Below are 24,095 nucleotides of genomic sequence, written 5' to 3'. Positions count from 1 at the left end.
TTAAACTTTCGCGACCGTCTGGCAGCTTTCTGTGCGGGCACACTGGAATTAAGTTATATTACTTTCCTCACCATATTTATATTATATTTGTATAACGGGCGAGGGGAACACAATCGTGCCTGCTAATCGCGGCGGGGAATTATGAAATACACGGCAGATACAGATACGTAGCGGCTTCTTGAGGCCACAGATTCCGCGGCAGGCGGCACAACAGTTTCTAGTCACCCACTATCCTCAAGTTAAACCCGTGATTACATGGCCACCTCGGATTTCGTTTTGGGAGGTCTGGCCTCCGTGGGCGCCACCTTCTTCACCAATCCCATCGAGGTGATCAAGACCCGCATCCAGCTGCAGGGGGAGCTGGCGGCCAGGGGAACCTATGTGGTACCCTACAAAAGCATCGTCCATGCCTTCGTCACGGTGGCCAAAAACGATGGCATGCTGGGCCTCCAAAAGGGTCTGGCTCCAGCGCTGTACTTCCAGTTCATCATCAATTCCTTCCGGTAGGTATTACCCATCATTCTGTGTTTGCTATTAACTTATCTATTATTATACACTATATCCCATCGCCAGTCTCAGCATTTATTCGGAGGCAATGCAGCGCAAGTGGATGCACAACCGAAATGGAGAGGTGTCCTACGGATTGGGACTCATGTGGGGCGCCATCGGCGGTGTCGTGGGCTCCTACTGTTCCAGTCCATTTTTCCTGGTACGCCAATTATGCGGATGTTGCTGGGGGGTTACATAAACAAACCGCTTATCTAAATGAGCCGCGTGCTCATCAGTATTTTGGACCTTCCACAGATAACAAGCACTATTGACAACTGCCTATCAGTATCTAAACATTTCTATTTCAAGACATTCAGAAAAAGGGTATCATACCCAAAAATATTTTATGAATATCAGTTTTTACGAAATCGTCTGGTTGATACCAGTAATCTCCAGATATGTATTTGGATATTACTTAATGACATAATGACTCAATGGCTTACTTTATCATTAAACGTACAATCAATGTTTTACCTTAAGGGTTCCAAGTCACCATTAGTTTAGAACCTTAATTGGTAAACACTTATTTATAATCTAATTAACATGCCAAAACATACAATTTTCTTTGATTTATTTTAATTGATTATATAATATTGTATTAACATAAATTTCCCTTCCCTTCCAGGTCAAAACGCAATTGCAGTCGCAAGCCGCGAAGCAGATCGCAGTGGGCTACCAGCATGCCCACACTTCCATGAGCGATGCCCTGCGGCAGATCTATATTAAGAATGGAGTGCGCGGACTCTGGCGGGGATCGGTGGCCGCTCTGCCCAGAGCAGCTCTCGGATCGGGAGCCCAGATAGCCACCTTTGGCAAGACCAAAGCACTCCTGGTGGAGTACGATCTAGTGACCGATCCCACCTTGAACTCCTTCTCGGCTGGCTTGATAGCGGGCTCCATTATGTCGGTGGCCATAACGCCGCCAGATGTGATCACCACCCGTCTCTACAACCAGGGCGTGGACGCCGAGGGACGTGGTCTGCTCTATCGGGGTTGGCTGGACTGTTTCGTGAAGATCCTGCGATCCGAGGGTGTCTACGGTATGTACAAAGGATTCTGGGCCAACTACCTGCGCATTGCCCCCCACTCAACGTTGGTGCTGCTATTCTTCGACGAGCTTATCGCCCTGCGCACAAAGTATAGTCATCAATGATCCCAAAGATCAGTAGATAGGTAGCATTACTTTAAGTACAAAGTTGTTCAACTCGTTTGTAATACCCAAACTTATATATTTTCTTTACTTTTTTAAGCTAAGTTCAGATAGACATTATTTTTATGCGAGATAACACACTTTTATAAATATGTTTTGTATGTCTGAACTCGGCTTTAGTCTGTAGCGAGTAGCTAAAAATCCTAGTTCCAATCTCTTAGCTTAGCAAAGCCCCAGAACCTATTTGTGCCTTCAGTAAGCTAATCTTAGAGCTGTTCCTGTAGCCATTAACTGTGCAATACTTTGGTAAAATAAACCAGTTAGTTTGTTACTTTTATACACATTTTTTCAGTCTGCTGCTTATCGCAAGTAGAGAGCGTTAGTGATTACTAGATTGTGATACAGAGCGGACGTTGCATTGATGGCTACGTCGGATTTTGTGCTGGGCGGCGTGGCTGCTATGGGAGCTGGTTTGTTCACCAATCCCGTGGAGGTTATCAAAACTCGCATCCAGCTGCAGGGAGAACTGGCCGCCCGAGGATCTCATGCTCAGCCCTATAAGAGTGTATTTCAGGCCTTTGTGACTGTGGCCAAAAATGATGGAATTCTTGGTCTGCAGAAGGGGTTGGCTCCAGCTTTATGCTTTCAGTTTGTCATAAACTCCTTCCGGTGAGTGCTATCTGTGATATATCGAAAAATGTTATCAAATGTTTATTTGTTTACCCACAGATTGAGCATTTACACCCATGCTGTGGAGAAGGGTTGGGTGCATAACAAGAGGGGCGAAATCTCCTTTGCGAGGGGCATGTTTTGGGGCGCCTTGGGGGGCGTTGTGGGTTCCTATTGCGCCAGTCCCTTCTTCCTGGTAAGCGATTATGTAAATCATACATTAGAGGTGTCTGCTTTGGCAGACATTTGACAATGTCTGGAGCAGATAAGATAAGACCGGTGATCGCTGATAGCTACCTTTCCATTCAAGATCAAGACGCAACTTCAGGCACAGGCGGCCAAGCAGATCGCCGTTGGCTATCAGCATCAGCATGCCTCGATGAGCGATGCGATAAGGCAGATATACCGGAAGAACGGCGTCTTCGGACTCTGGCGGGGATCCATGGCCAATGTGAGCCGAGCTACGGTTGCTTCTGCCGTGCAAATCGCCACTTTTGGCCAGGCCAAGTCTCTTTTGAAGGAAAACGGCTTGATTACCCATCCCACGGTCCTGTCGTTCTGCTCTGGTTTATCAGCTGGGTCATTTGTGTCGGTGGCAATCACTCCACTGGATGTGATCACCACTCGTCTCTATAATCAGGGAGTGGATGCCCAAGGTCGTGGGCTTTACTATAAGGGCTGGCTAGACTGCGTGCTCAAGATTTTGCGATCGGAGGGAATGTATGGGTTGTACAAGGGCTTCTTTCCCATTTATCTAAGGAGTGCTCCCTACTCCACTTTGGTGCTTTTGTTTTTTGATGAGCTCATCGCACTGCGGGAAAAGTACGATCTTCACTACTGATCATTGAGTACTTTAAAAGATGAAAGCGCCATTCTGAAATCAGAAAGATATGCTTTAATAAGAATTTGTTTTGCGTGTTCTCCACATTGTTTTTAATTTTTGGAAATTTGATTTTTAAGAAGGAAGAATGTATAATTAAATATTTATTTATTAAATACTTTGGTAATACTCTAGATTAGGGGACTCACTTTTAAAGTTCCCAGTATTGCTATAAAAACAAGGGTACCTTTCTCATATTTTCAATCAAAGTAATTATATTTTAATAAGGAATTATAAAATTAATTACATTTTTAAATTAGTTTCTTATTAAGTTTTCAAATGAATTCCTTTAAAAATCATGTAACATTTTTTTTCATTTAATAAAACATGTTAATTTTTTGTCTACTGAAAAAGCGTATCCCAATAATCATGTTATATGTACGTGGAGTCACATTGCTGTACCGTGATTTCAGTGACGGCCATGAACGGCCTACCATTTTAATGCATTAAATAACACTCCAACAATTTGTATCTTTAAATTTATTCAAATAATTTCAATGAACACTTTTCCGAACCACCATTGAGGTAATGTTTTTTATAGTGGTGTCCAACATAGGCCTAGTCCACATTGCAGATCCGAATACTTGACACAGTGTCCTAATTAACAACTTTGCCGACATCGGAGGAATTCTATATGAGAAAATCGCGACGGTTTTTTTTTCATGCCAAATTTTACTTGTTGCATTTATTTTTTAATTTGTACTTACACGATGTTTTGATTTCATATTTAACATACATCATGACTTGCTCTTCGGCATTATTACATGAAATTTATTACATGAAATTTAAAGACAACTCGATTTTATAGCAATTATGAGAGAAGCACACTTGTTTTTTATAGCAAAACCGGGAACTTTGAAATTCAATTACAAGAGAACCACGTCCGGCCGCGAAGTTCTTTATGCACAGGATAATTTTTTCCCAAATTTCGGGGGTGAGTCCCCTAAATATTTATATTTTACGTTTATATTATTAAGTTTGACATAAGGTTCTATTGATTTAATACTTTGGCGATATTATAAACTAAAATAATCTTAGAAGGAACAGAGTTGCCGGACTTGGTAAAACGCATAAATCACTTTGACTGCGACTTTGGTTCCCGGTATAAAATCCTTTCTTGCATATTTTTTAGACCTCTATCTAATCCCATTCTTCTCACCTCTTAGACCTTTTCCCTAATATTAATACCCAAAAAAATGTAAAAAAAAATTTTAATTTTCGCGACCGTCTGGCAGCCTTCTGTGCGGCCACACTGGAATTAAGTCATATTACTTTCCTCGAGGGGAACTCAGTCGTGCCTGCTGATCGCGGCGGGGAACTATGAAATACACTGCAGATACAGATACGTAGGGCCCACAGATTCCGCGGCAGGCGGCGCAACAGTTTCTAGTCACCCACTATCCTCAAGTTAAACCCGTGATTACATGGCCACCTCGGATTTCGTTTTGGGAGGTCTGGCCTCAGTGGGCGCCACCTTCTTCACCAATCCCATCGAGGTGATCAAGACCCGCATCCAGCTGCAGGGCGAGCTGGCGGCCAGGGGAACCTATGTGGTACCCTACAAAAGCATCGTCCATGCCTTCGTCACGGTGGCCAAAAACGATGGCATCCTGGGCCTCCAAAAGGGTCTGGCTCCCGGGCTGTACTTCGCGTTCGTCATCAATTCCTTCCGGTAGGTATTACCCATCATACTGTATTTGCTATTAACTAATCTATTATTATTCACTATATCCAATCGCCAGTCTCAGCATTTATTCGGAGGCAATGGAGCGCAAGTGGATGCACAACCGGAATGGCGAGGTGTCCTACGGATTGGGACTCATGTGGGGCGCAATCGGCGGCGTCGTGGGCTCCTACTTTTCCAGTCCATTTTTCCTGGTACGCCAATTATGTGGTTGTTGCAGAGGGGTTACATAAACAAACCGCTTATCTAAATGAGCCGCGTGCTGATCAGTGTTTTGGACCTTCCACAGATAAAAACGACTATTGACAACTTCCTATTAGTATCTAAATGTTGATATTTCAAGACATTCAGAAGAAGGGTACCCAACAAAAATGTTATGAGCATCAGTTTTCACGAAATCTTCTGGTTGATACCAGTAATCTCCAGATAAGTATTTGGATATCACTTAATGACATAATTTATTCAAAAGAAATTTAGTCAATGGCTTACTATACCATTAACTGTACAATCAATAACCTTATTTGGTTAAACACTTATATATTATCAATGTACATGCCAAAACAGACATTTTTGTATTATTTTTATATCCGTTACCCGTAGAGTAAAAGGGTATACTAGATTCGTCGGAAAGTATGTAACAGGCAGAAGGAAGCTTTTCCGACCCCATAAAGTATATATATTCATAAACAGGATCAATAGCCGAGTAGTCCGGATGAACGCTGAGATCTCGGAAACTACAAAAGCTAGAAAGTTGGTGGGACTTGGTGTGTAGATTCCTACAGTTTTGACGCTAGAATAAAAAATTTAACTGAAATTTTATTGTTCTCATCAATACCTATCGATTGACCCAAAAAAAAAGTTTGCCACGACCACTCTAAACGTCCATAACGCATAAATAGGTCTACCGCCTACATAACCATATAGTGAGATCGTGGGTAGGTGGCGCATTTCAATCTCGCTTTGCTGCTTGCATATCTCCATTTCCCATTAGTCCCTTTAGCTGAGTAACGGGTATCTGATAATTGAGGTACTCGACTATAGCGTTCTTCCTTGTTTTATTTTGTTAAGCTGTTTGCCTAATTTAAATTGCTTATATAATTATTGTATTAACATAAATCGCCCTTCCAGATCAAAACGCAGTTGCAGTCGCAAGCCGCGAAGCAGATCGCAGTGGGCTACCAGCATGCCCACACTTCCATGAGCGATGCCCTGCGGCAGATCTATACCAAAAATGGAGTGCGAGGACTCTGGCGGGGATCGGTGGCCGCTCTGCCCAGAGCCGCTCTCGGATCGGGAGCCCAGATAGCCACCTTTGGCAAGACCAAAGCACTCCTGGTGGAGTACGACCTGGTGACGCAGCCCACCTTGAACTCCTTTTCGGCTGGCCTGATAGCGGGCTCCATTATGTCGGTGGCCATAACGCCGCCAGATGTGATCTCCACCCGTCTCTACAACCAGGGGGTGGACGCCAAGGGACGTGGTCTGCTCTATCGGGGTTGGCTGGACTGTTTCGTAAAGATCCTGCGATCCGAGGGTGTCTACGGTATGTACAAAGGATTCTGGGCCAACTACCTGCGCAATGCCCCTCACTCAACGTTGGTGCTGCTATTCTTCGACGAGCTTATCGCTCTGCGCACAAAGTATAGTCATCAATGATCCCAAAGATCAGTAGATAGGTAGCATTACTTTAAGTACAAAATTGTTCAACTCGTTTGTAATACCCGAACTTATATATTTTCTTTACTTTCTTAAGCTAAGTTCAGATAGACATAATTTTTATGCGAGATAACACACTTTTATAATTATGTTTTGTATGTATGTCTGAACTCGGCTTTAGTCTGTAGCGAGTGGCTAAAATTGTAGTTGCAATCTCTTAGCTTAGCAAAGCCCCAGAACCTATTTGTGCCTTCGGTAAGCTAATCTTAGAGCTGTTCCTGTAGCCATTAACTGTGCAATATTTTGGTGAAATAAACCAGTTAGTTTGTTACTTTTATACACATTTTTTCAGTCTGCTGCTTATCGCAAGTAGAGAGCGTTAGTGATTACTCGATTGTTATAAAGAGCGGACATTACATTGATGGCTACGTCGGATTTTGTACTGGCGTTGCTGCCATGGGAGCTTGCTTGTTCACCATGCTCAGCCCTATTATAGTGTATTCCAGGTTCCTATTGCGCCAGTCCCTTCTTCCTGGTAAGCGATTATGTAAATCATACATTAGAGGTGTCTGCTTTGGCAGAGATTTGACAATGTCTGGCGCAGATAAGATAAGACCGGTGATCGCTGATAGCTACCTTTCCATTCAAGATCAAGACGCAACTTCAGGCACAGGCGGCCAAGCAGATCGTCGTTGGCTATCAGCATCAGCATGCCTCGATGAGCGATGCGATAAGGCAGATATACCGGAAGAACGGCGTCTTCGGACTCTGGCGGGGATCCATGGCCAATGTGAGCCGGGCTACGGTTGCTTCTGCCGTGCAAATCGCCACTTTTGGCCAGGCCAAGTCTCTTTTGAAGGAAAACGGCTTGGTTACCATCCCACGGCCCTGTCGTTCTGCTCTGGTTTATCAGCTGGGTCATTTGTGTCGGTGGCAATTACTCCTCTTGATGTGATCACCACTCGTCTCTATAATCAGGAAGTGGATGCCCAAGGTCGTGGGCTTTACTATAAGGCCTGGCTGGACTGCGTGCTCAAGATTCTGCGATCGGAGGGAATGTATGGGTTGTACAAGGGCTTCTTTCCCATTTATCTGAGGAGTGCTCCCTACTCTACTTTGGTGTTTTTGTTCACTACTGATCAATGAGTACTTTAAAAGATGAAAGCGCCATTTTAAGTGTTCTCCAAATTGTTTTTAATATTTGGAAATTTGATTTTTAAGAAAGAAAAATGTATAATTAAATATTTATTTATTAAATACTTTTCTTATCTTTAACCAAACAAGGAGGTAAGTAAAGAATTAAAAATATTTTCATTAAAAACTGAATCTTGAAGTTAAATTTCTGTCTTTGAACCTTTAAAACTTTAAATATTCATTGAAGAGGGAATAGCTAATCCTGAGAGCAACATTCATTTCTTTAATTATTTTTAAGTCTGAGAGGTTCTTAAAATTTGAAAGTATTTTGATCAAATATAATACATTATATAATAACGTAATATTTACACAATCCCACCGGAGTATTTTTAAAATATTGATTTCAAAAACTTTTTCTAAACATAAAATAAAAAGTAATTTCTAAAAAGTCAAAAAACTTTGTAATTTAAGCTAAGGAACTATCGATACTATCGATAATAATGTTTACTGTTTCAAAAGCTCATTTACTTTTCTAAATAAAAAATTAAGTTTATTCTATTCCTTGATCTTAATACTTCTACGTAAATAAAAGCAAACTTAAAGATTTCAGCCGATCTATAGTACTTATAATTGTCTAATAATAAAAATAAATCTACAACATTATTTAATGGGTATTTCCAATAATTACTCTTACTTTTATTTTTTCTCAGCCAGAATTGAAGCTAATGAAAAGTAATTTGACGTTTGCCCATTTTTCGATATAATGGTCGGTGTTATTACAACTCTGACGACTGCTTATGGACCGGCAGTAAACAAAATGATAACGTAACATCAACCAAATTCAAGACCAAGGTGAAAACATGACGAAGTCTGATTTTGTGCTGGGCGGCGTGGCCGCAATGGGGGCGGTGATGTTCACCAATCCCATCGATGTGGTCAAGACACGGATGCAGCTGCAGGGAGAGTTGGCGTCCCGGGGAACCTATGTGAAGCCCTACAAGAATCTTCCCCAGGCGATGGTGCAGATAGTCCGGAACGACGGGCTTCTTGCCTTGGAGAAGGGTCTGGCTCCGGCGTTATGCTATCAGTTTGTCCTCAACTCGGTCAGGCAAGTATTGCTTAGATATCTTTGATATGTATTTCATATGGAAGTCTTGAATTGGGTAATATGATTGTTACATGGAGAAGAATTTTCTTCCAACCCTAGAAACCAGTGGCGGGCCTATGCAATATTTGTAAGGGGTAGACATCTTTTTTATGAAAAAACTCCAAACATATGGGGAATATGTTATTGGGGCTTCCCCACATATATAAAAATATTATAATAAGCAGTACATTTTATATTGGTCACTTATAAAGCCGTCAGTATGTACTTAATGTCTTAATGCAGTGATTTAGTCAATAATAAACTCTATCAATAAATATTATTAATAAGCCTTTCCTTTATAAGCCTCTTGTTGATAATATACTGTTTGAAGAGCTCTACAAAGTAACTAATGTTAAATAAGTTAGTCAACATATTTATCTTATCTTTGACTTTGTTAGGAAATTTTAATTGCGAAATAGAGAAGATCTTAGAAAAGACGTTACCATTTAAGAAAGAAATTTAAAATTAGTTTTGAAATTTCTGGCTCCTGTTATTTTCTTTATCTTTTCTTCTTGTAGGCTAAGCGTTTACTCGAACGCATTAGAGCTTGGATATTTACAGAACTCGGATGGCTCCATATCCTTTTATCGGGGCATGTTTTTCGGTGCCATGGGCGGCTGTATCGGCACCTCTCTTGCTAGTCCCTTCTATATGGTAATTAGTGGGTGTTACTTTAACCAGGCCTTGAGATCTAATTATCCCCCACTTCAGATAAAGGCACAACAGCACGCCCAGGCAGTTCAGTCAATAGCCGTAGGCTTCCAGCACAAGCACACCTCGATGATAGATGCCCTCCTGCACATTTACAGGACCAATGGCATTCCGGGATTCTGCTTTCCTTTTGCGCCGGATTGACCTCGGGTAGCCTGGTCTCAGTGGCCAACTCTCCATTAGATGTGGTCACCACTCGGATGTACAATCAGCCAGTGGATGAAAGAGGACGAGGCCTAGTTTACCGCGGCTTGGTAGACTGTTTTACCAAGATCCTGAAGACGGAGGGTCTCCACGGGATGTACAAGGGCTTTTGGCCCATCTACCTCCGAACTGCCCCCCACACCACCTTGATATTTGTATTTTTTGATAAGTTGCTATACCTGCGCGATCATTATGTTTTTCCCCAGAATACAAACTGAAAGTATTTTTTCTTCAGACTTAAAAACGATGCAGTGCATTTCATTATATATTTTAATAATAAAGAGGCATATTACACTGTATATCGTATATTAGTTAGTTAGGTTAAAAGTCCATGTTTTAAGTTAGTTCTTGATATTGGAGCTTTGAAAAATGGAATTCAATCTTGCTAAAATCTGGCAGCTCTGCTGTCGCTTTACATTGTTTTTAAAATTCTAAATTGCGAGGAAAATTAAACCTAGGTCGTTAGAGCACTGCCAAAGGTTTACTTAATCCGTAAAGTCAAATAATTTCTGCAAAAAATTATATAAAATATTGAAAAACCGCCAGGATTGCCGTTTTAGTAAGACCATTTGTCATTTCCGATTTGGTATTCTCGGCTGCGTCGGTCACACTGTCACACAAGTGTTGGGAAAGTCGGCGGCGTCGCATATTTTTGATTGACAACTTGGCTTTGATATTTTGAAACATTATCGGTGCAAAATGGCCTCCCAGGTGACCCAGGTGCAGCAGTTCTTCAACGGCTACAAACAGAACGTCAGTCGGGCACTGCGTGATGCTTCCAAGCCCTGGACCAAGGCCTTCGACACGGTGGAGGAGAAGACCGGTGTGGATAGGGTCAACATTTTCATCGGTGAGTGTGTTATCCCGGCGACGTCATCGCGTGTCCTTGCCACAGACACCGCCCCATTAAAAAGCCCACCGCTGACCTCCTGGTAATTGACTGCGTAACCAGTGAATTTCATCGAAATGCAGTGGAATTTTTCGGGATGCTTATAAATAGCAACCTGTTATATATAGCAATGCTATGTGGTTGAATCGTGATGGGGGGTTTAATCACCCCCTGGTGACCAGTTCGCCAACTAATCACTCGACTTAAACGGCAAAGCCCAATTAAACAGTGTTTCTAGTTTTATCACCAAGCGCGCTCCACAAGTACACCGAATACCCTGGTATTTCAGCATGTGATGTGTGCGTGTAGCCAGCTACGTAGGCAGCTGCCGATGTGTGCGTCTCTTATCCACAAAAGTTTCATGTTTTGTGCTTTTCTTTGTTTACTTTAACGAAAGTACATTTTCTCAGAACGCGTTCGCCGTGAGCAATACATCTCGCGCATTCCACAATTTTAATATTTCCCAAACGATACGGTGAAAGTCCAGCTCCGCGGGGTCAAAAGGTCTAAAAATTGAGACGTGGCGGTCGGCACACGTGGAGAAAATCCACATACCTGTGTGCGTAGACCCACAGAGCTTTAAGTTCCAGTTCCAGAGCTCGCCGGATTGACCGATGTGGCTCTGGGAGTATATTATGCTAATCAGACATCGACGGGAGGTGCGGCGCAATGTCAGAGTTCCCCTGGTCTACCTGGGCACAGGTGAGAAAGCGGTCATAATTGCCATAAAGGAAATATACCCTTGAAGTACTGACAAACATTGATTCATCATTTGATCACTTGGCCTCATTAGTTGAACAGCTATAGGATAAGTTGTTGGCAGACTTTAAGATTTTTAACGATTTAAACACAATGATGTTTCGCGAACTCTGAGCTAATCTTTCTTTGGGTGTAGGATAATTGTAATAATAATTATAGAACAAATTAAGATGACAGATGTGCGAATCCGGCTAACAAACTGTGTATGTAAACAGATGTCTGTGAAGAATACTATCATATAAAGTGAGCTATCAGATCAACTTGCCTGTAAGCCGTGATGATAAACCAGAATACATACAACTATAATTTCTTTAGTATTTAACAAACTTATAATAAAAGTTATAATACCCTTCGGCCAGGGTATAAAAATAATTAGCCGTCGTCTAGCATGAATGACATCATACATTTATGGCAAAACAACAGGCCGTAGTCCGCTCATCTGGGCGGGCAAAATGCAACTGGCCGGGATCAGAGACAGGTCGAGACATCCATTGACAACAGCTAAGGGTTTATAATTAGCCAACGGCATGGGGCGGTTTAGGAACCCCAGGGATCCGCGAAGGGGCGCCTATAAAAAGGGTACAGGTATCTGGCTTAATGTCCTCCAAATAGTTATTCTTGTAGCTAAAGTGTGTAAGTTAAGAAGCCCTTTGACCACCCTGCGCCTTGTAAAACCGCTCCTGCCTTGGACCTGGTTATAGCCAAAGGGAAAATGCGCTTCTAGGGCAGCAGCAATTGACCAACTAGACGGCAAGCATGGCAGTCGAGGGATTGGAGAGCAAAATAGTCGAGCTGTTTGTAGAGAACGCTTTCCTGCGCTTCGGTAGAGCTCCAGCAGTCTTATAAAGCTTTTCCCTAATAAGGCGTACTTTACTTTACTTTCCAGGTGCTGCTGGTTTCTGCGCCCTCTATCTCATCTTCGGCTATGGCGCCCAACTGCTGTGCAACATCATTGGAGTGCTGTACCCCGCCTACATCTCCATCCATGCCATCGAGTCCAGCTCGAAGCAGGACGACACTAAGTGGCTGATTTACTGGGTCACCTTCGGCATCTTCACGGTCATTGAGTTCTTCTCTGGCCTGCTGACTTCGGTGATTCCCTTCTACTGGCTGCTGAAGGTGAGTTTTTGTGCCTTCTTAAGTGGTTCTTGAAATTGAATGGCATACCCTCTTTTCCAGTGTGCTTTCCTCATCTGGTGCATGCTGCCCACGGAACAGAACGGTTCCACCATTATCTACGCCAAGCTGGTGCGACCCTACTTCCTGAAACATCACGAATGTGAGTGAATAGTTGAAGTACCCCTTGAAGTATAAATGTGGCTAATTCAGGATCCTTTTTTTCCCCTCAGCTGTCGACAGGATCATCGACGATGGCATGAAGAAGGCCGCTGGAGTGCTGAAGCACGACTAGGATGCCGATGTGCCGTAGCTTTGCCCGCTGCTCGCTTACCCATGCATTTGGTTTAGGGCCCGGTCACCAACCTCACCTCGTATTGGTTACGTTTTGCAATAAATTTTAAATCTGTATACATTTTGTTGTTGATAAGAAGAGCACCAGTGGTCGCTGAACAAGTAGAAATCTCCGCTTGTTAAACGTAAAAACGAAAACGAGGCTTTTATTGAGGAACTACTACGATCTTCAAGCGGTTGATTCCGCCTTCTCTGCCGTGGCCTCCGCCTCGGCCGCAGCTCTCCGGTTCCGCCAGGCGGACATGTAGGTACGTGGGTGAATGGGCAGCAATCCGGCGATTCCCAGGAGCTCGGCAGCCGGCGTAGACAAGTGGGCGCCCTTGCCCAGCCAATAGCGAATCCTCTCCGTGTTCAGGGCCACCAAGCGTTCGTTGTAATCGTTGGGCAGGGGATCAAAGGAGCCAACCTGCTCGATGACGGGCTGGTGCTGGTTCTTGCGCCTCTAAAAGAGGGGATATTATTATTAATAAGAAGTTATATCCCTTTTTAAGGGCTATAAATACCCACCTCCATGACCACAATGTGGTAGAAAGGCCGGTTGGTGCAGCCCAGGCGCACGAAACGTATGATCTTGGCCGACTTGGCGTAGAAGCGGCCAATGCCACTGGCTGGCGACAGAGACATCTTAGTATTTTAAAGATATAATACAAGTTTTTTAAAAATTATATGTCCAATTGGAAAATGTGAATTGTTATGCAAAGCGTGACCGTTGAGGGAACTTTAAAAAATACCCCGATAAATGGTAACACTGGGCCACCCATTCCAGCGTTCCCAGACATCGGGCAGGCGATAGTTGCGGGCCGCTGACAACCCTGGCTTGCGCACACACAAGATGGCGTCAGAGAACGAGAAGTACGAACACTAAGGAATTTGTTCAGTAGTGTCTGTGTCTGTGATCTTGCATCTCCCTTTTTTACTGACACTTACGCTGAGGCTGTCTCCCTTTTTACGTTTTGCCGACACTTACGTTTTCTTACGAGAAATCTTACCTCTCTGTTTTGGTTTTGCTGTTCTGTTTTTTTTTTCAATTCGTTACTTTGAAATAATGATAATTTAATGATAATGGCCAATAAAAATAAAAATGCCAACGGAAAACAATTCATCTCTCGAAATTCGATGAAAATAAAATTGACAAAACTAATGTTAATGAAAAAATATTTCATTACAAATGAAAAGTATTATGCTATCCACTATTTTCTATTACAAATTATAATTTAGAATATTAGGTATTACTATTGGGTTTTTTCTATTATTTAAAGAGAGATTTAAAGGTCGGGACAAAGTAGCGATAAGGGAATGATTATTATATTTGTTTTCCAAAAAATTGCATATTATTCCATGGTATTTTTGAACATATTTTGGATAAGAATTACAGCGTTTATGTTTGTTGCAAATATTTTTTGATTTCCCATAGTTTGTTAATTGGGAGTCCCTTGTTGGTCTCAGGTTTTTTCTTTAAAATGTTCGTACTAGCCAGCCCACACGTGACAGTTATATTTTTTGTAGGTTTTAACTTAAAACAGGCATTCCTAAACGGGTTTTAAAATGTAAATGTATTTTAGATTTAGTTTTTGTTCATTTTATTTTTATTATAAATGGCTATTTCCAGCTAGTTTCTAGTTTTCAAAGCAAGCGACAACCCTGGACCTGGCCAACCACGACAACCAAGATGTCAGATGCGTCAGAGAACGAGAAGCACGAACACTAAGCAATCTGTGTCTGTGAATTATTTTGGAGGAAAAAGAGTGTTTTGTTTATAAAATTTAATTGCAAAAACTGCACATAGCCACACGGGGCGCGTGCACACACATCGACGCACACGCACACGCACACCCACGCCCACAAGTCGCCCAAAACCGAGAGTGTTATCAATGGAGTGTCGTTTCCCCAACGCCAAGTGAATTTTTTTAGAGACCGTGCCGAGGGACGGAAAAAAATGGCGCCCGCAGCCAGAGCAGCAGCAACTTGACTTTCTTTTCGGTCTACATAGTAGTTCGCCCCCGTCTCGTCGTCGGCGAACGAATGCGGTGATTTCTTGTCGATTTCGTCGCAGTGCGATATCCCCCCAGAAGAAAAATAGAAAAAGTGCTTGAAAAGAAACCCCAAACGATTGAATTTGTTGTGTATATTTCGGACTATCGGACACACAGCCGCAAAAAAAAATACCATTACCAATTTCCACTTACTACTACTACTAGAAAGGAGGCTAGTATTTTGTACGTGCTTTAGAATACATACATACATACCTACATATACCACAAGCAAGCGAGAAGTGCAATTACATTTGCGTTTGGAAATTTTGCGCTTTTTTCTCTTCCGTTCCGTCTCCCGCCCCACCCCTCGATAAATCCCGCCCCGTTCCGTTAACCCCCCTCTCTCTAAAAACAATGTGCGCCGCCCAGAATCCGCCGCCCTTCGGCTATACCTGGGGTTTTGCTGACAACGGCAACCGCGCCACCGAATCGGTACTGGAGATATCGCCGAACATCAACTACACGGTCAGCGGGGAGTCGGTGAGTTTAAAACAAAAGTATATATGCTATAGGAAAGTTATCCTTTGAAAGCTGCCAGGATGTACCCCCTCCCCCCCTTCCAGGTGCGTGTGTAGGTGTGTTGCTGTTGCTTTCCCACACCGAATCGTGTTGTGGCCCACCAACGCATACATACAAACGCACACACGCACTGCGTTACACTCGCTCACCCACTCGTTCGCTCGCCTCACCAACACTCGCTGCTTTCGGCAACGAACTGTGTATGTATACGGGCCGACTGGCATTCACGTATACGGTATACCGAATACGTGGAAAAACGAGCGACTGCGACATACGTACATACATGTACGTTGTACAATGTATATATGCATGCACACGCCACAGCCACACTTTATGTAACTGCGTTGTCATGCGAATATACGAATATACGGATGTATACAGGGGGAATGGAGCGAGTGTGTTAGAATTCTTTTACCATACATCCATAGGGGTTTTTTTCGTTTCCATTTCATTCGTAAACATTCATAATTTGGTATTTGTAAAGCGAATGCGTACACAAAACACACATTTCGGGCGGTGTGTGTGCGCGCAATCCCAGTCCCAAAATAAAAACACACGCGCACCTGGCAAATAAGTAAATAAATAAATAGTTATAGCTAGACCATCCCCCCATCCAAAATATCCCAGCAATTAATTAACGGGAAGGTCGTGAAATTCTCAAAAGTCTGGCAGCTGGCAAAGGCAATCGATGCTAATCGATATTTTTCTAGACTATGTATCGCTAACCCAATTTAAGTTCTATTAATAATTATTGCTTCCCCCTTGATTTGGTTGTTGTTGCTGCTGAGTTTGTTTTGTATTTCTTTTTGGAGAGCAACAATTTTTGTTGTGCAATTCAATGGAGAAATTGCGTTTGTTTTTGTTTTTTTTTCTTGTTGCCAGCACTTACACAACTGCAAACGCGGCGAATTCGTCGCACTTGCGCGCCCGATTTCTCTTTATGTGTGTGCGTCAGTGCCGAATTCGCTGCAGTTACTTTTCTGTTTGTGTGAGTGTTATACACGCACAGAAATGACGTGTGCTCTTTGGTGTGCGTTTTGTCGTGCGTGTGTTTTGATTACTTTTGCCGTATCGTTTTGGCGCCCAACACGCACACACTCGCATGCCACGATGTCCAATTGCACTCACACATCCATGGAGTGAAAAAGGCGCGCTTTCTGCGAACATCCCCTCGCGCCATCACATCCCTTACCCCCCGCCACATTCCACCACTCTCTGTTTATCATCTGTTGCCGCACTGCTGGCTGCGCAGGTGTAGCGTGGTTATTGGCTATCAATCAGAGCGAAAAACAAGCAGCGATAACAAAACCATAGCACGGTTAGAAGCATTAACCGCTAGCTTGAGCCGCAGCTTGCAGATCTTAGCATAGCGAGTGGCGACTGTACTATCTGTTAAGTTCCCAAAAAGCTTCACCTTTGCTCTTCATTCAGAATTGCAAATACCTGGCGTAAATTCAACGCCAATAATAAAATTTAAATTTCAAAAGCCATTTTATATTTAATTCTCGTTTTATGAGTTAGACGTGAAGAACATTTTTAATTTTCTTAAATTAAAGTCTTGAATAAGAAAGATTTTAAATATAATAAGTTTACATAAAAAGTTTAGAGTATACTAATTATAATTAAGTTTATCATAGAATATGGTAACAAAAATTTAATAATCAAAGGAATTTCATGAAAAAAACACAATGGTATCCTGATTTAAGGAAGTGTAGTAGGCATAAATATGATTATAAATATTATTTCTACATATGTAATATAATTAGACGAAAGCGCTTTAAAACTAGTTATTAAAAAACACGTGTAAATTAATGGAATTCGATTAATTCCAAGTCATTCAAATCAGAAAAGAATTCTAAAATATTTAATATTTATTAAACTAGCTTTACTATATCGAGCGAATGCCTTAAATAATTTTATTGCTGCTCTATAATAGCTTTATTAGAAAATCTGAAGTTTATTTGTTAGTTTAGGAAGTCAAATTTATAAACTAACCTTAGAACAATCAGTACTAAAACTCCTTTGTTTTAGATGCCCTATCTGCTATCGACGGATGGATCATTGGCTGTTCAAAAGGACGTTAAGGGCCTCGCTGGCGGCAAAAATAATGTCGTACGTCGCATGTTTGTCGTAAACGATCCATCGTTTCCGCCTGGAACACAGAGGTGCGTTGGAGTTAGTCCACCAAAATATATCCATCCCTACATCGTTTTCTGTGTCGCCTTCCAGAGTTATCACCGCCGGAGGAGGATCGACGGTGGTCAAGAAGCAGGATCCCAATCAGCAGGTTCTGAGCCTCGACAAGAACTGTAAGTGAATCGATTTAAAGCGAACCAAAAACCCTTCGAATCGAATCAGTGTTGCACGCATTGCTGTTACTGTGTTGTGATTGTCTATATATTTTGGGTTTTCTGTTAATCGATTGTTTTTCTCTCTCTACTCCCGTTTATTTATTTTATTTATATATTTTTTAATTCTCGCTCGATCTCGCTCGCCCTTGAATTCAACCCGATAAACCGAACCCGAACCCGAAACCGAACCCCAAAATCCACCATCTCCTCCGAAAAACTCCCACCGTGCTTGTGTGTTTGCCCGTATTGCTATTGCACCTGATCCACCCACCGACCCACCGATCATTTCGCTAACTGCACCACACAAACACCACATCACTGTCACCATTTAACACCACACTCACACACAACACCTCATCACTTGGCGGGCGGCGGGCGCGGGCTGATCGAACCTTCTTCAATCGGAACGATATGATACCATCCAAAACGAAACAACAACAACAGATCTGCTGGTGGATCCGGCCACGGCCGCAGCAGCTGCAGCCGCTGCTGGTGGGGATCCGGGGCTCGCCCACCACCACACGTTGACCAACGGCAGCATCGTTGATGCCAAGACCGGACAGACGGTGCTAACCGCCGGCTCTGCGGCGGCCAAGTCGCACTTCAGCTCGATCGGAGCACTGCATCTCACGCAAGAGGAGTGCAACGAGATCCTGATCAAGCGCGCCATCGCTGCCGGCCACCATCAGACGCACACGATCACAGACGGATCCCATCACCATGCGTCCGGCGGGACACCAAGTAAGCATCTCAAATCTGTGTTTGTTACCACCCCTGCTCCGGTCCACCACTCCTCCTCCTCCACACACACACTATACAATCAATCCACACTCTCCCGATTGAAGTAATCCCCCACCGGTATACACCGTATATATACCCGGCATATTGGTACATTCTCGGTTCCGGTTGCTTTTTATCCGGTTGCGTGGCATAATTACGTTACGTTTTACGTTTGTAATCTTAGTTTTTGCCATTTATTAGTTTGCCTAACGCTAACTTTAAGTTTGATTAACCCCCAGTTGAACCCATTATTTATTTAATTTGCATATTCAGTTTGTTCGGATCTTTGATTTTTTTCCTTTTGTTTCTTCTACTTTTTTTGTATCTTCCTTTGAATTCCATTTGGCTTTTGTTCCGTTGGCGGTGCAACAACACTCTTAGGTGACATACTTCCTGGTATTTCAGTTCAAGTACAGAAAGTAATACAAGGACTGGAGGATAACGAGGACTCGCAGGGCGAAGCACCCAACTTAAAGTTGGAGCCTGGCACATTAGAGTTGTCCCCGAAGACCGAACTACAGGAATCAATGCATTTCAGCGAAGTAAGTCAAATCTGTTAAAGACTTATAATACTTGCAATGATTTATTAATGGATTTTCCGTTTCCCTTCAGACGGACGCCACCATCAAGAAGGAACGCCCGTACAGTTGCGACGAGTGCGGCAAGTCCTTTCTGCTCAAGCATCATCTGACAACCCACGCACGCGTGCACACAGGTGGTTGTTCTTGTTCCTGGCAGAATACCCCCAACCATCGAGCGGGCCTAATCATATCGTTTACCCCACAGGTGAACGCCCACACATCTGCACCCACTGCGGCAAGAGCTTCGCGCACAAGCACTGTCTCAACACTCACCTGCTTCTTCACTCCACGGAGCGACCCTATCAGTGCCAGGAGTGCAAGAAGAGCTTCACCCTCAAGCATCATCTGCTGACCCACTCGCGTGTCCACAGCCGCGAGCGACCGTTCGTCTGCCAGGAGTGCGGACGTGCCTTTCCGCTAAAGCGACACCTGGTCACGCACAGCAAGTTCCACGCCGGCGAGCGACCCTATGTCTGCGAGGAATGCGGTGAGAGCTTTGCCCAGGAGAACCACCTGATTATGCACTCGCGGTGAGTTGTCATTCAAATAGTCCCTGATTTGTTGTACTGACCTTGGTGTGTTCTCTAACCGCACAGCTTCCATGGTTCATTGAATCCATTTGTTTGTGCCGAATGCGGAGCTTCGTTTCCACGCAAGTTCCAACTGGTTAACCACGGACGTATTCACGGCAAAATCCCCCACTCGTGCACTGTGTGCGGCAAAGAGTTTCTACAGAAGCGAACGCTGGTTTCCCACATGAGGTGAGCATGGACTTCCTTACTGTCAGGGAGCACTCTCTTATCTTAACTTCTTTAAAAGGCGCGTACATACTGGTGAGCAGGCGCATCCCTGCGTCAGCTGCGGCGAGGGATTCCTCACCAAGGCCGAGCTGCATCAGCATGTGAGGACGGCGCACAATGGCGTCAATCCAAACACGAGCAGTGCCACCATCATAGCCAATCAGCAGGTATGCATCATGAGCCTTAACTGAACGTGTAAATTGAGATTGACTGATTTAAATTAAAAACTCAAGCAGCTGCAACAGGCCCACCATCATCAGGCCGGTCAACAGACGCATCCGCAGACCATAACCGTGGTGAGCAACCCGGGTAACTCCACGTTGCTAACTGTCTCCACCACGGATGCCAATGGCGTGGCACGTCCGCAGTTTGTGTGCCGGTAAGTACTGGGCATAGGTTGATTACCTTTCAGAACATCCCTTTATCTTGTCATATCATTACAGCGAGTGCGGCAGCGCTTTTAATAGCCGAGAGGCCTTGGCACTTCACTTGCGCCTTCACACTGGCGACAAGAGCCTGATGACAGATCTGTGTGCCTTGACGGCCGCGCTGCCCGGACACTTTTTAAGCACGGCCAGCCTTAATCCGGGCACCGTGGTCACGGCCAACCCGAATCTGGTGGGCCAGAGCCCAGTGCCTGTGCAGATCATATCGTCCACCGGTCAGGTTATGTCGCAGACCACACTGGTGCAGGCCGCCAACTCGACCCATCCCCAGGCTGTGGTCACCGCAGTGCCCACCATGCCCGTGCACAGCCAGCAGCAGCATCTGCAGCACGTGGCACAGCAGCAGCAGCAACAGCAACAACAACAGCAGCAACAGCAGCAGCAGCACGTCGTTTCCGTTGCGCCGGCCAACAAGCCGAAGTCGCATTTCTGCGCCAGCTGCGGCAAGGGATTCGCCGCCAAACACGGACTCATGCAGCACAATCGGCGGCACCCGAACGGCGGATGCACGGTGCGCACCCACGTGTGCGAGTGCGGCAAGGCGTTCTTCCAGAAGAACCACCTGATGCTGCACCAGCGTCAGCATCTAGAGACGAAGCCAGCCATATCGCAGCAACAGGTATGCTAGTCTCCAGACTCCCAGTCCAGTGCCTATCCGATAGCCCGATAATCAGATAATCAGTTAACCCATTTAACCTGATATCCCGTCACCCAAGGATCCGATCCGATCTGATCTGAACCGCTCCGTTCCGCTCTTTAATGCTTTGATTTACACTACTTAGTTAGCGATAAGTATAATTCTAGTTGGGAGTAAGTTAGGCAGCCCTAACGTACATGTTAAATACTAAGCACCTAAGCAATGTTATCAATTCAACAATAAACGATTCTTATTGGCATCTCCAAACGGCTTTGTCGGTCCTGTCGGGAAGCGGCGAACTGTTTTAGCTTACTCTAAGTTAAATGTCCCACTTGTTTTGCGTCTCCTTCTATCTGCAACGCCCGCCCCATGTTACCCATCTATATATGTACCATCGAACCAATGAAACCGAATCTGAAACATAATCGCATTACCTTTTCCAATACTTTGCAGCTTGTTGTACCAACTACTTCTTACTAAGAATTAAACGAAACAGAAAAACTGAAAAAGATAAATAAAACCACAAATGAACATTAAAACCTAATCAAACCAAAACCAACTCGAGCCACAACCATTCGCACAAGCGCACACGCACGCGTTTGAGTTTGAATTTAAATTCAAATTCCGATTCAGATTCGAAAGGTATTGAGGTCTTTGGATCCGAGCCGATCGGATCTGATGAGATGGGTGCGTGTGTGTGTGCGGGTGTGTCTGCTGCCTATGTGAAGGTGGTGTGTCTGTCTATGCGTGTTCTCTCACCAAATCTATAATTTAAAAGAAATCCATAACTCTGCAATGAATACAATCTAATCGTATCGTATCAAATCGAATTCCATTCAAAGGCTTCAGTTTGCGCGTTTAGGTGTGTATGAAACATCCAAATTATCGCTAATTGTCTATAAGTGTTCCCTATATATCATGATATTATGTATGTCTCCCGTTGTTTTTGCTGATTTAATTGTTGTTTGCCGTATGCTTAGAGATATTCCTAGTTATAGTCGACTCTGCCTGCGTCTGTCCTGTATCTCCCTTATTACCTGTTTATGTTTTGCGTGCTCTCCTTCTTTATTTTACCCTCCCTCTGAAGCTTGCAACACGTTGCTTGTGCCCTCTTTGCGTAATCTATAGTTTAGTTAATATTATTTCTGCATATCTAGTCGTCTAGTCGAGACGCTGAAGTGGCTGAACGAGTCTTCCCGGCCTAAGTTAAACCTCTTTTGTACTTTTACAGGAGGCCTCTGCCCAGCAGCAATTGGCGGCAGCCAGCGAACAGCAACAAGTGCAGGTGCAGATAATGCCCGATGGCCAGATCCACGGAAAGGTGATCAAGTACGAGATCTGCCGCAGTGTCTTGCCGGAGGATCAGCAGCAGGAGCAGGGGGACATGAGTGCGGACTAATCTGGAGCAATTGTAAATACGTGGCAAGTGCAACAGCGACACCAGCAACACATAGATAGCAGCAACAGCATCAGTAGCAACACCCACAGCGCATAGAAGAACACCAGATCCCTCCCAAAAAGGTCCTCGGAGTGAGGCGAATGCGTCGTAAGCGATTCCCTTAATTGTAATATTTTAGTTAGTTTTAGGTTACCGGCTAAGTAATCGCATTGTACACATAAAAGTTAACTAGCGTTACAGACATGAACACACACTTTATATAATATATATATATATATATACAGACATATATAGATTTACGATTTAGAGAGTATCTGTTAATTTTTGCGATGCCTTGGTCGCATCTAAAACAACAACCTGTATGAGTTGCAAGTTTTAAAGCGTTACGTTCAATTGGTTTTACGCATTACACGAGTTTTAATAACACAACTTATACACAAACTTATATTCAACTAGACGACAAATATTTATGCTTAAGTGTAAACTGTAAACATATTAACACGAAACATAGACGGATAACGACTACGGATAGTTCTAGACACTAGCATGCGTTGCACTTGAATACGTAACACCGGGGGCTCCAATCCAGTAGTGGCGAGGGGTGGGCGATAGCGTGGTCGCGAGTGTGGGCGTTGACTTGGGACTGAATCTGGGTATGGGTAGGGGTATTCCTGTCCAGAATCGCGTTGGTGCAGCACATTTCGAATGTACATACAGAAACCGGAGTTGGCTGCAACACACCAAGTAAATGCATAACAGGTCTGACAGAGTGGAGGGACTCGAACCGGAGAGTCTGGAGGCTAAGGAATGTGGAGTAGGTGCCTGGCACAAAAACTAGCTAACACAGATATATCCAACACGAACGGCGACGGAGATCTTTAGCGTAGGTGACTGCAATTGTTTGACAACCACAAAACACAGCCTAGCAAAAGAAAAAATACTTTACAAATTATTCAATGAAATTAGAACACAAGAAGCAGCTAACAAGAACAGACACTCTTATAACCAACCGACCCACATCAACCAATGCACGCTTGGCGACGTATATCACACTGTAAAAATTCGAAGTTAAGTCTTAGGAACGCGTTAAAGCAGACGGAACATAATTGGTAATTATCGTAATCGGATAAATGAAACAATAAATAATGAACATACACTAAGCATATATTTTAATATGTAAGCCTTAAAGAAATACAAACGGAAAATATGAATTATAATAAACAAAACAACGTGTAATTGCAATTAATGCTGAATTGTTCAAGCAATGGAAACTGTTCACCTTGCGAAAATATTATGGGGGGTCTTATCTATACTTTTATTTTAACCCGCCAAGCAGCGATCACTTGGTGTTCTATGTCTTGATAAGAACAGCGCCACATACAGTGCTTTTCACAATAGCACTATTGTTTGGATTTGATATATTAAGTCATATTCAAACAATCGCAACATTACTTGATAAATAAATGGCTGCATTGTGAGTTCAATACAGTTCAACCATATTGGCAACATTTTGTAAACTTTTTCTGTGAATTGGGGATACCTGAGTGACCTAATATTCTGACTCGCAGTGTACCGCCCAAGGAACTTTCTTTTGTCAAAAATGAATGAATAACTTATTTATAGATTGGCTGATTAAACAAACAAACG

General features: G+C 43.5%; 8 protein-coding genes across 26 annotated transcripts; 7 read left to right on the top strand and 1 right to left on the bottom strand.

Moving 5' to 3' along the window:
* Nucleotides 1-37: 37 nt before the first annotated feature.
* LOC119551510 (solute carrier family 25 member 35-like) lies at nt 38-2,036 on the top strand. The gene is made up of 3 exons (XM_037860890.1): nt 38-503; nt 574-709; nt 1,175-2,036. The coding sequence occupies exons 1-3, from the start codon at nt 256-258 to the stop codon at nt 1,700-1,702; spliced, it is 912 nt and encodes a 303-aa protein (XP_037716818.1). The 5' UTR covers nt 38-255; the 3' UTR covers nt 1,703-2,036.
* LOC119551508 (solute carrier family 25 member 35-like) lies at nt 1,461-3,291 on the top strand. Its single transcript, XM_037860889.1, has 4 exons — nt 1,461-1,589; nt 2,052-2,368; nt 2,429-2,564; nt 2,679-3,291. The coding sequence occupies exons 2-4, from the start codon at nt 2,121-2,123 to the stop codon at nt 3,207-3,209; spliced, it is 915 nt and encodes a 304-aa protein (XP_037716817.1). The 5' UTR covers nt 1,461-1,589; nt 2,052-2,120; the 3' UTR covers nt 3,210-3,291.
* Nucleotides 3,292-3,436: 145 nt separating this feature from the next.
* LOC119551511 (solute carrier family 25 member 35-like) lies at nt 3,437-6,925 on the top strand. Its single transcript, XM_037860891.1, has 3 exons — nt 3,437-4,920; nt 4,991-5,126; nt 6,061-6,925. Exons 1-3 carry the CDS (start codon nt 4,673-4,675, stop codon nt 6,586-6,588), a joined length of 912 nt encoding a protein of 303 aa, XP_037716819.1. The 5' UTR covers nt 3,437-4,672; the 3' UTR covers nt 6,589-6,925.
* Nucleotides 6,926-7,009: 84 nt separating this feature from the next.
* LOC119549746 (solute carrier family 25 member 34-like) lies at nt 7,010-7,845 on the top strand. Its single transcript, XM_037857988.1, is given in 4 exon segments — nt 7,010-7,027; nt 7,085-7,123; nt 7,238-7,460; nt 7,463-7,845. Coding segments are annotated over 4 exon segments (552 nt in total). The 3' UTR covers nt 7,735-7,845.
* An 89-nt stretch (nt 7,846-7,934) lies between these two features.
* Nucleotides 7,935-10,070, top strand: LOC119551512 (solute carrier family 25 member 35). The gene is given in 4 exon segments (XM_037860892.1): nt 7,935-8,830; nt 9,388-9,523; nt 9,581-9,698; nt 9,701-10,070. Coding segments are annotated over 4 exon segments (804 nt in total). The 5' UTR covers nt 7,935-8,582; the 3' UTR covers nt 10,003-10,070.
* Nucleotides 10,071-10,394: 324 nt separating this feature from the next.
* On the top strand, nt 10,395-12,959 carry LOC119551513 (receptor expression-enhancing protein 5). Of its 3 annotated transcripts, none has more exons than XM_037860894.1 (4): nt 10,395-10,634; nt 12,319-12,551; nt 12,612-12,711; nt 12,782-12,959. In XM_037860894.1, the coding sequence occupies exons 1-4, from the start codon at nt 10,484-10,486 to the stop codon at nt 12,841-12,843; spliced, it is 546 nt and encodes a 181-aa protein (XP_037716822.1). In that variant the 5' UTR covers nt 10,395-10,483; the 3' UTR covers nt 12,844-12,959. The 3 variants fall into 3 exon arrangements, with proteins under 3 accessions (XP_037716822.1, XP_037716823.1, XP_037716824.1); XM_037860895.1 differs by lacking the exon at nt 10,395-10,634 and adding an exon at nt 11,094-11,375; XM_037860896.1 differs by lacking the exon at nt 10,395-10,634 and adding an exon at nt 12,128-12,255.
* A 62-nt stretch (nt 12,960-13,021) lies between these two features.
* Nucleotides 13,022-13,876, bottom strand: LOC119551514 (probable 28S ribosomal protein S16, mitochondrial). The gene is made up of 2 exons (XM_037860897.1): nt 13,410-13,876; nt 13,022-13,344 (listed from the first exon to the last, which is right to left on the bottom strand). The coding sequence occupies exons 1-2, from the start codon at nt 13,524-13,526 to the stop codon at nt 13,072-13,074; spliced, it is 390 nt and encodes a 129-aa protein (XP_037716825.1). The 5' UTR covers nt 13,527-13,876; the 3' UTR covers nt 13,022-13,071.
* A 695-nt stretch (nt 13,877-14,571) lies between these two features.
* LOC119551505 (zinc finger protein 665) lies at nt 14,572-23,674 on the top strand. 17 transcript variants are annotated; one of them, XR_005219545.1, is made up of 13 exons: nt 14,572-15,415; nt 17,486-17,619; nt 17,684-17,763; nt 18,250-18,546; nt 18,991-19,127; nt 19,198-19,300; nt 19,372-19,696; nt 19,763-19,927; nt 19,986-20,133; nt 20,203-20,345; nt 20,410-21,031; nt 21,503-21,911; nt 22,281-22,422. XR_005219545.1 is itself a non-coding variant. In XM_037860879.1 (13 exons), the coding sequence occupies exons 3-13, from the start codon at nt 17,486-17,488 to the stop codon at nt 22,446-22,448; spliced, it is 2,388 nt and encodes a 795-aa protein (XP_037716807.1). In that variant the 5' UTR covers nt 14,572-15,118; nt 15,305-15,415; the 3' UTR covers nt 22,449-23,674. The 17 variants fall into 17 exon arrangements, 15 of the variants coding, with proteins under 15 accessions (XP_037716807.1, XP_037716806.1, XP_037716805.1 ...); XR_005219544.1 differs by having other exon boundaries at nt 18,931-19,127; nt 19,198-19,303; nt 20,200-20,345; XM_037860879.1 differs by lacking the exon at nt 21,503-21,911 and having other exon boundaries at nt 14,572-15,118; nt 15,305-15,415; nt 18,931-19,127; ... (1 more) ...; nt 20,200-20,345; nt 22,281-23,674.
* The last annotated feature ends 421 nt before the right edge of the window (nt 23,675-24,095 follow it).

This window comes from Drosophila subpulchrella, chromosome 2R, assembly GCF_014743375.2.
Source record: "Drosophila subpulchrella strain 33 F10 #4 breed RU33 chromosome 2R, RU_Dsub_v1.1 Primary Assembly, whole genome shotgun sequence".
NCBI lineage: Eukaryota > Metazoa > Arthropoda > Insecta > Diptera > Drosophilidae > Drosophila > Drosophila subpulchrella.
Note: the sequence above shows the minus strand (reverse complement) of the source record. Positions and strands in the feature narration are given on the sequence as shown.

Excerpts from the sequence above, each read along its gene's own strand:
- LOC119551510 (XM_037860890.1), top strand. The coding sequence starts at position 256 with ATGGCCACCTCGGATTTCGTTTTGGGAGGTCTGGCCTCCGTGGGCGCC. Across the intron at positions 504-573 it reads TTCATCATCAATTCCTTCCG|TCTCAGCATTTATTCGGAGG; the intron begins GTAGGTATTACC and ends TCCCATCGCCAG. Across the intron at positions 710-1,174 it reads GTTCCAGTCCATTTTTCCTG|GTCAAAACGCAATTGCAGTC; the intron begins GTACGCCAATTA and ends CTTCCCTTCCAG.
- LOC119551508 (XM_037860889.1), top strand. The coding sequence starts at position 2,121 with ATGGCTACGTCGGATTTTGTGCTGGGCGGCGTGGCTGCTATGGGAGCT. Across the intron at positions 2,369-2,428 it reads TTTGTCATAAACTCCTTCCG|ATTGAGCATTTACACCCATG; the intron begins GTGAGTGCTATC and ends GTTTACCCACAG. Across the intron at positions 2,565-2,678 it reads GCGCCAGTCCCTTCTTCCTG|ATCAAGACGCAACTTCAGGC; the intron begins GTAAGCGATTAT and ends TTTCCATTCAAG.
- LOC119551511 (XM_037860891.1), top strand. The coding sequence starts at position 4,673 with ATGGCCACCTCGGATTTCGTTTTGGGAGGTCTGGCCTCAGTGGGCGCC. Across the intron at positions 4,921-4,990 it reads TTCGTCATCAATTCCTTCCG|TCTCAGCATTTATTCGGAGG; the intron begins GTAGGTATTACC and ends TCCAATCGCCAG. Across the intron at positions 5,127-6,060 it reads TTTCCAGTCCATTTTTCCTG|ATCAAAACGCAGTTGCAGTC; the intron begins GTACGCCAATTA and ends TCGCCCTTCCAG.
- LOC119551513 (XM_037860894.1), top strand. The coding sequence starts at position 10,484 with ATGGCCTCCCAGGTGACCCAGGTGCAGCAGTTCTTCAACGGCTACAAA. Across the intron at positions 10,635-12,318 it reads TAGGGTCAACATTTTCATCG|GTGCTGCTGGTTTCTGCGCC; the intron begins GTGAGTGTGTTA and ends TTTACTTTCCAG. Across the intron at positions 12,552-12,611 it reads CCTTCTACTGGCTGCTGAAG|TGTGCTTTCCTCATCTGGTG; the intron begins GTGAGTTTTTGT and ends CCTCTTTTCCAG.
- LOC119551514 (XM_037860897.1), bottom strand. The coding sequence starts at position 13,526 with ATGTCTCTGTCGCCAGCCAGTGGCATTGGCCGCTTCTACGCCAAGTCG. Across the intron at positions 13,345-13,409 it reads ACCACATTGTGGTCATGGAG|AGGCGCAAGAACCAGCACCA; the intron begins GTGGGTATTTAT and ends CCCCTCTTTTAG.
- LOC119551505 (XM_037860871.1), top strand. The coding sequence starts at position 15,290 with ATGTGCGCCGCCCAGAATCCGCCGCCCTTCGGCTATACCTGGGGTTTT. Across the intron at positions 19,304-19,371 it reads CGCACGCGTGCACACAGGTG|GTGAACGCCCACACATCTGC; the intron begins GTTGTTCTTGTT and ends TTTACCCCACAG. Across the intron at positions 20,134-20,199 it reads CCATCATAGCCAATCAGCAG|CAGCTGCAACAGGCCCACCA; the intron begins GTATGCATCATG and ends TAAAAACTCAAG.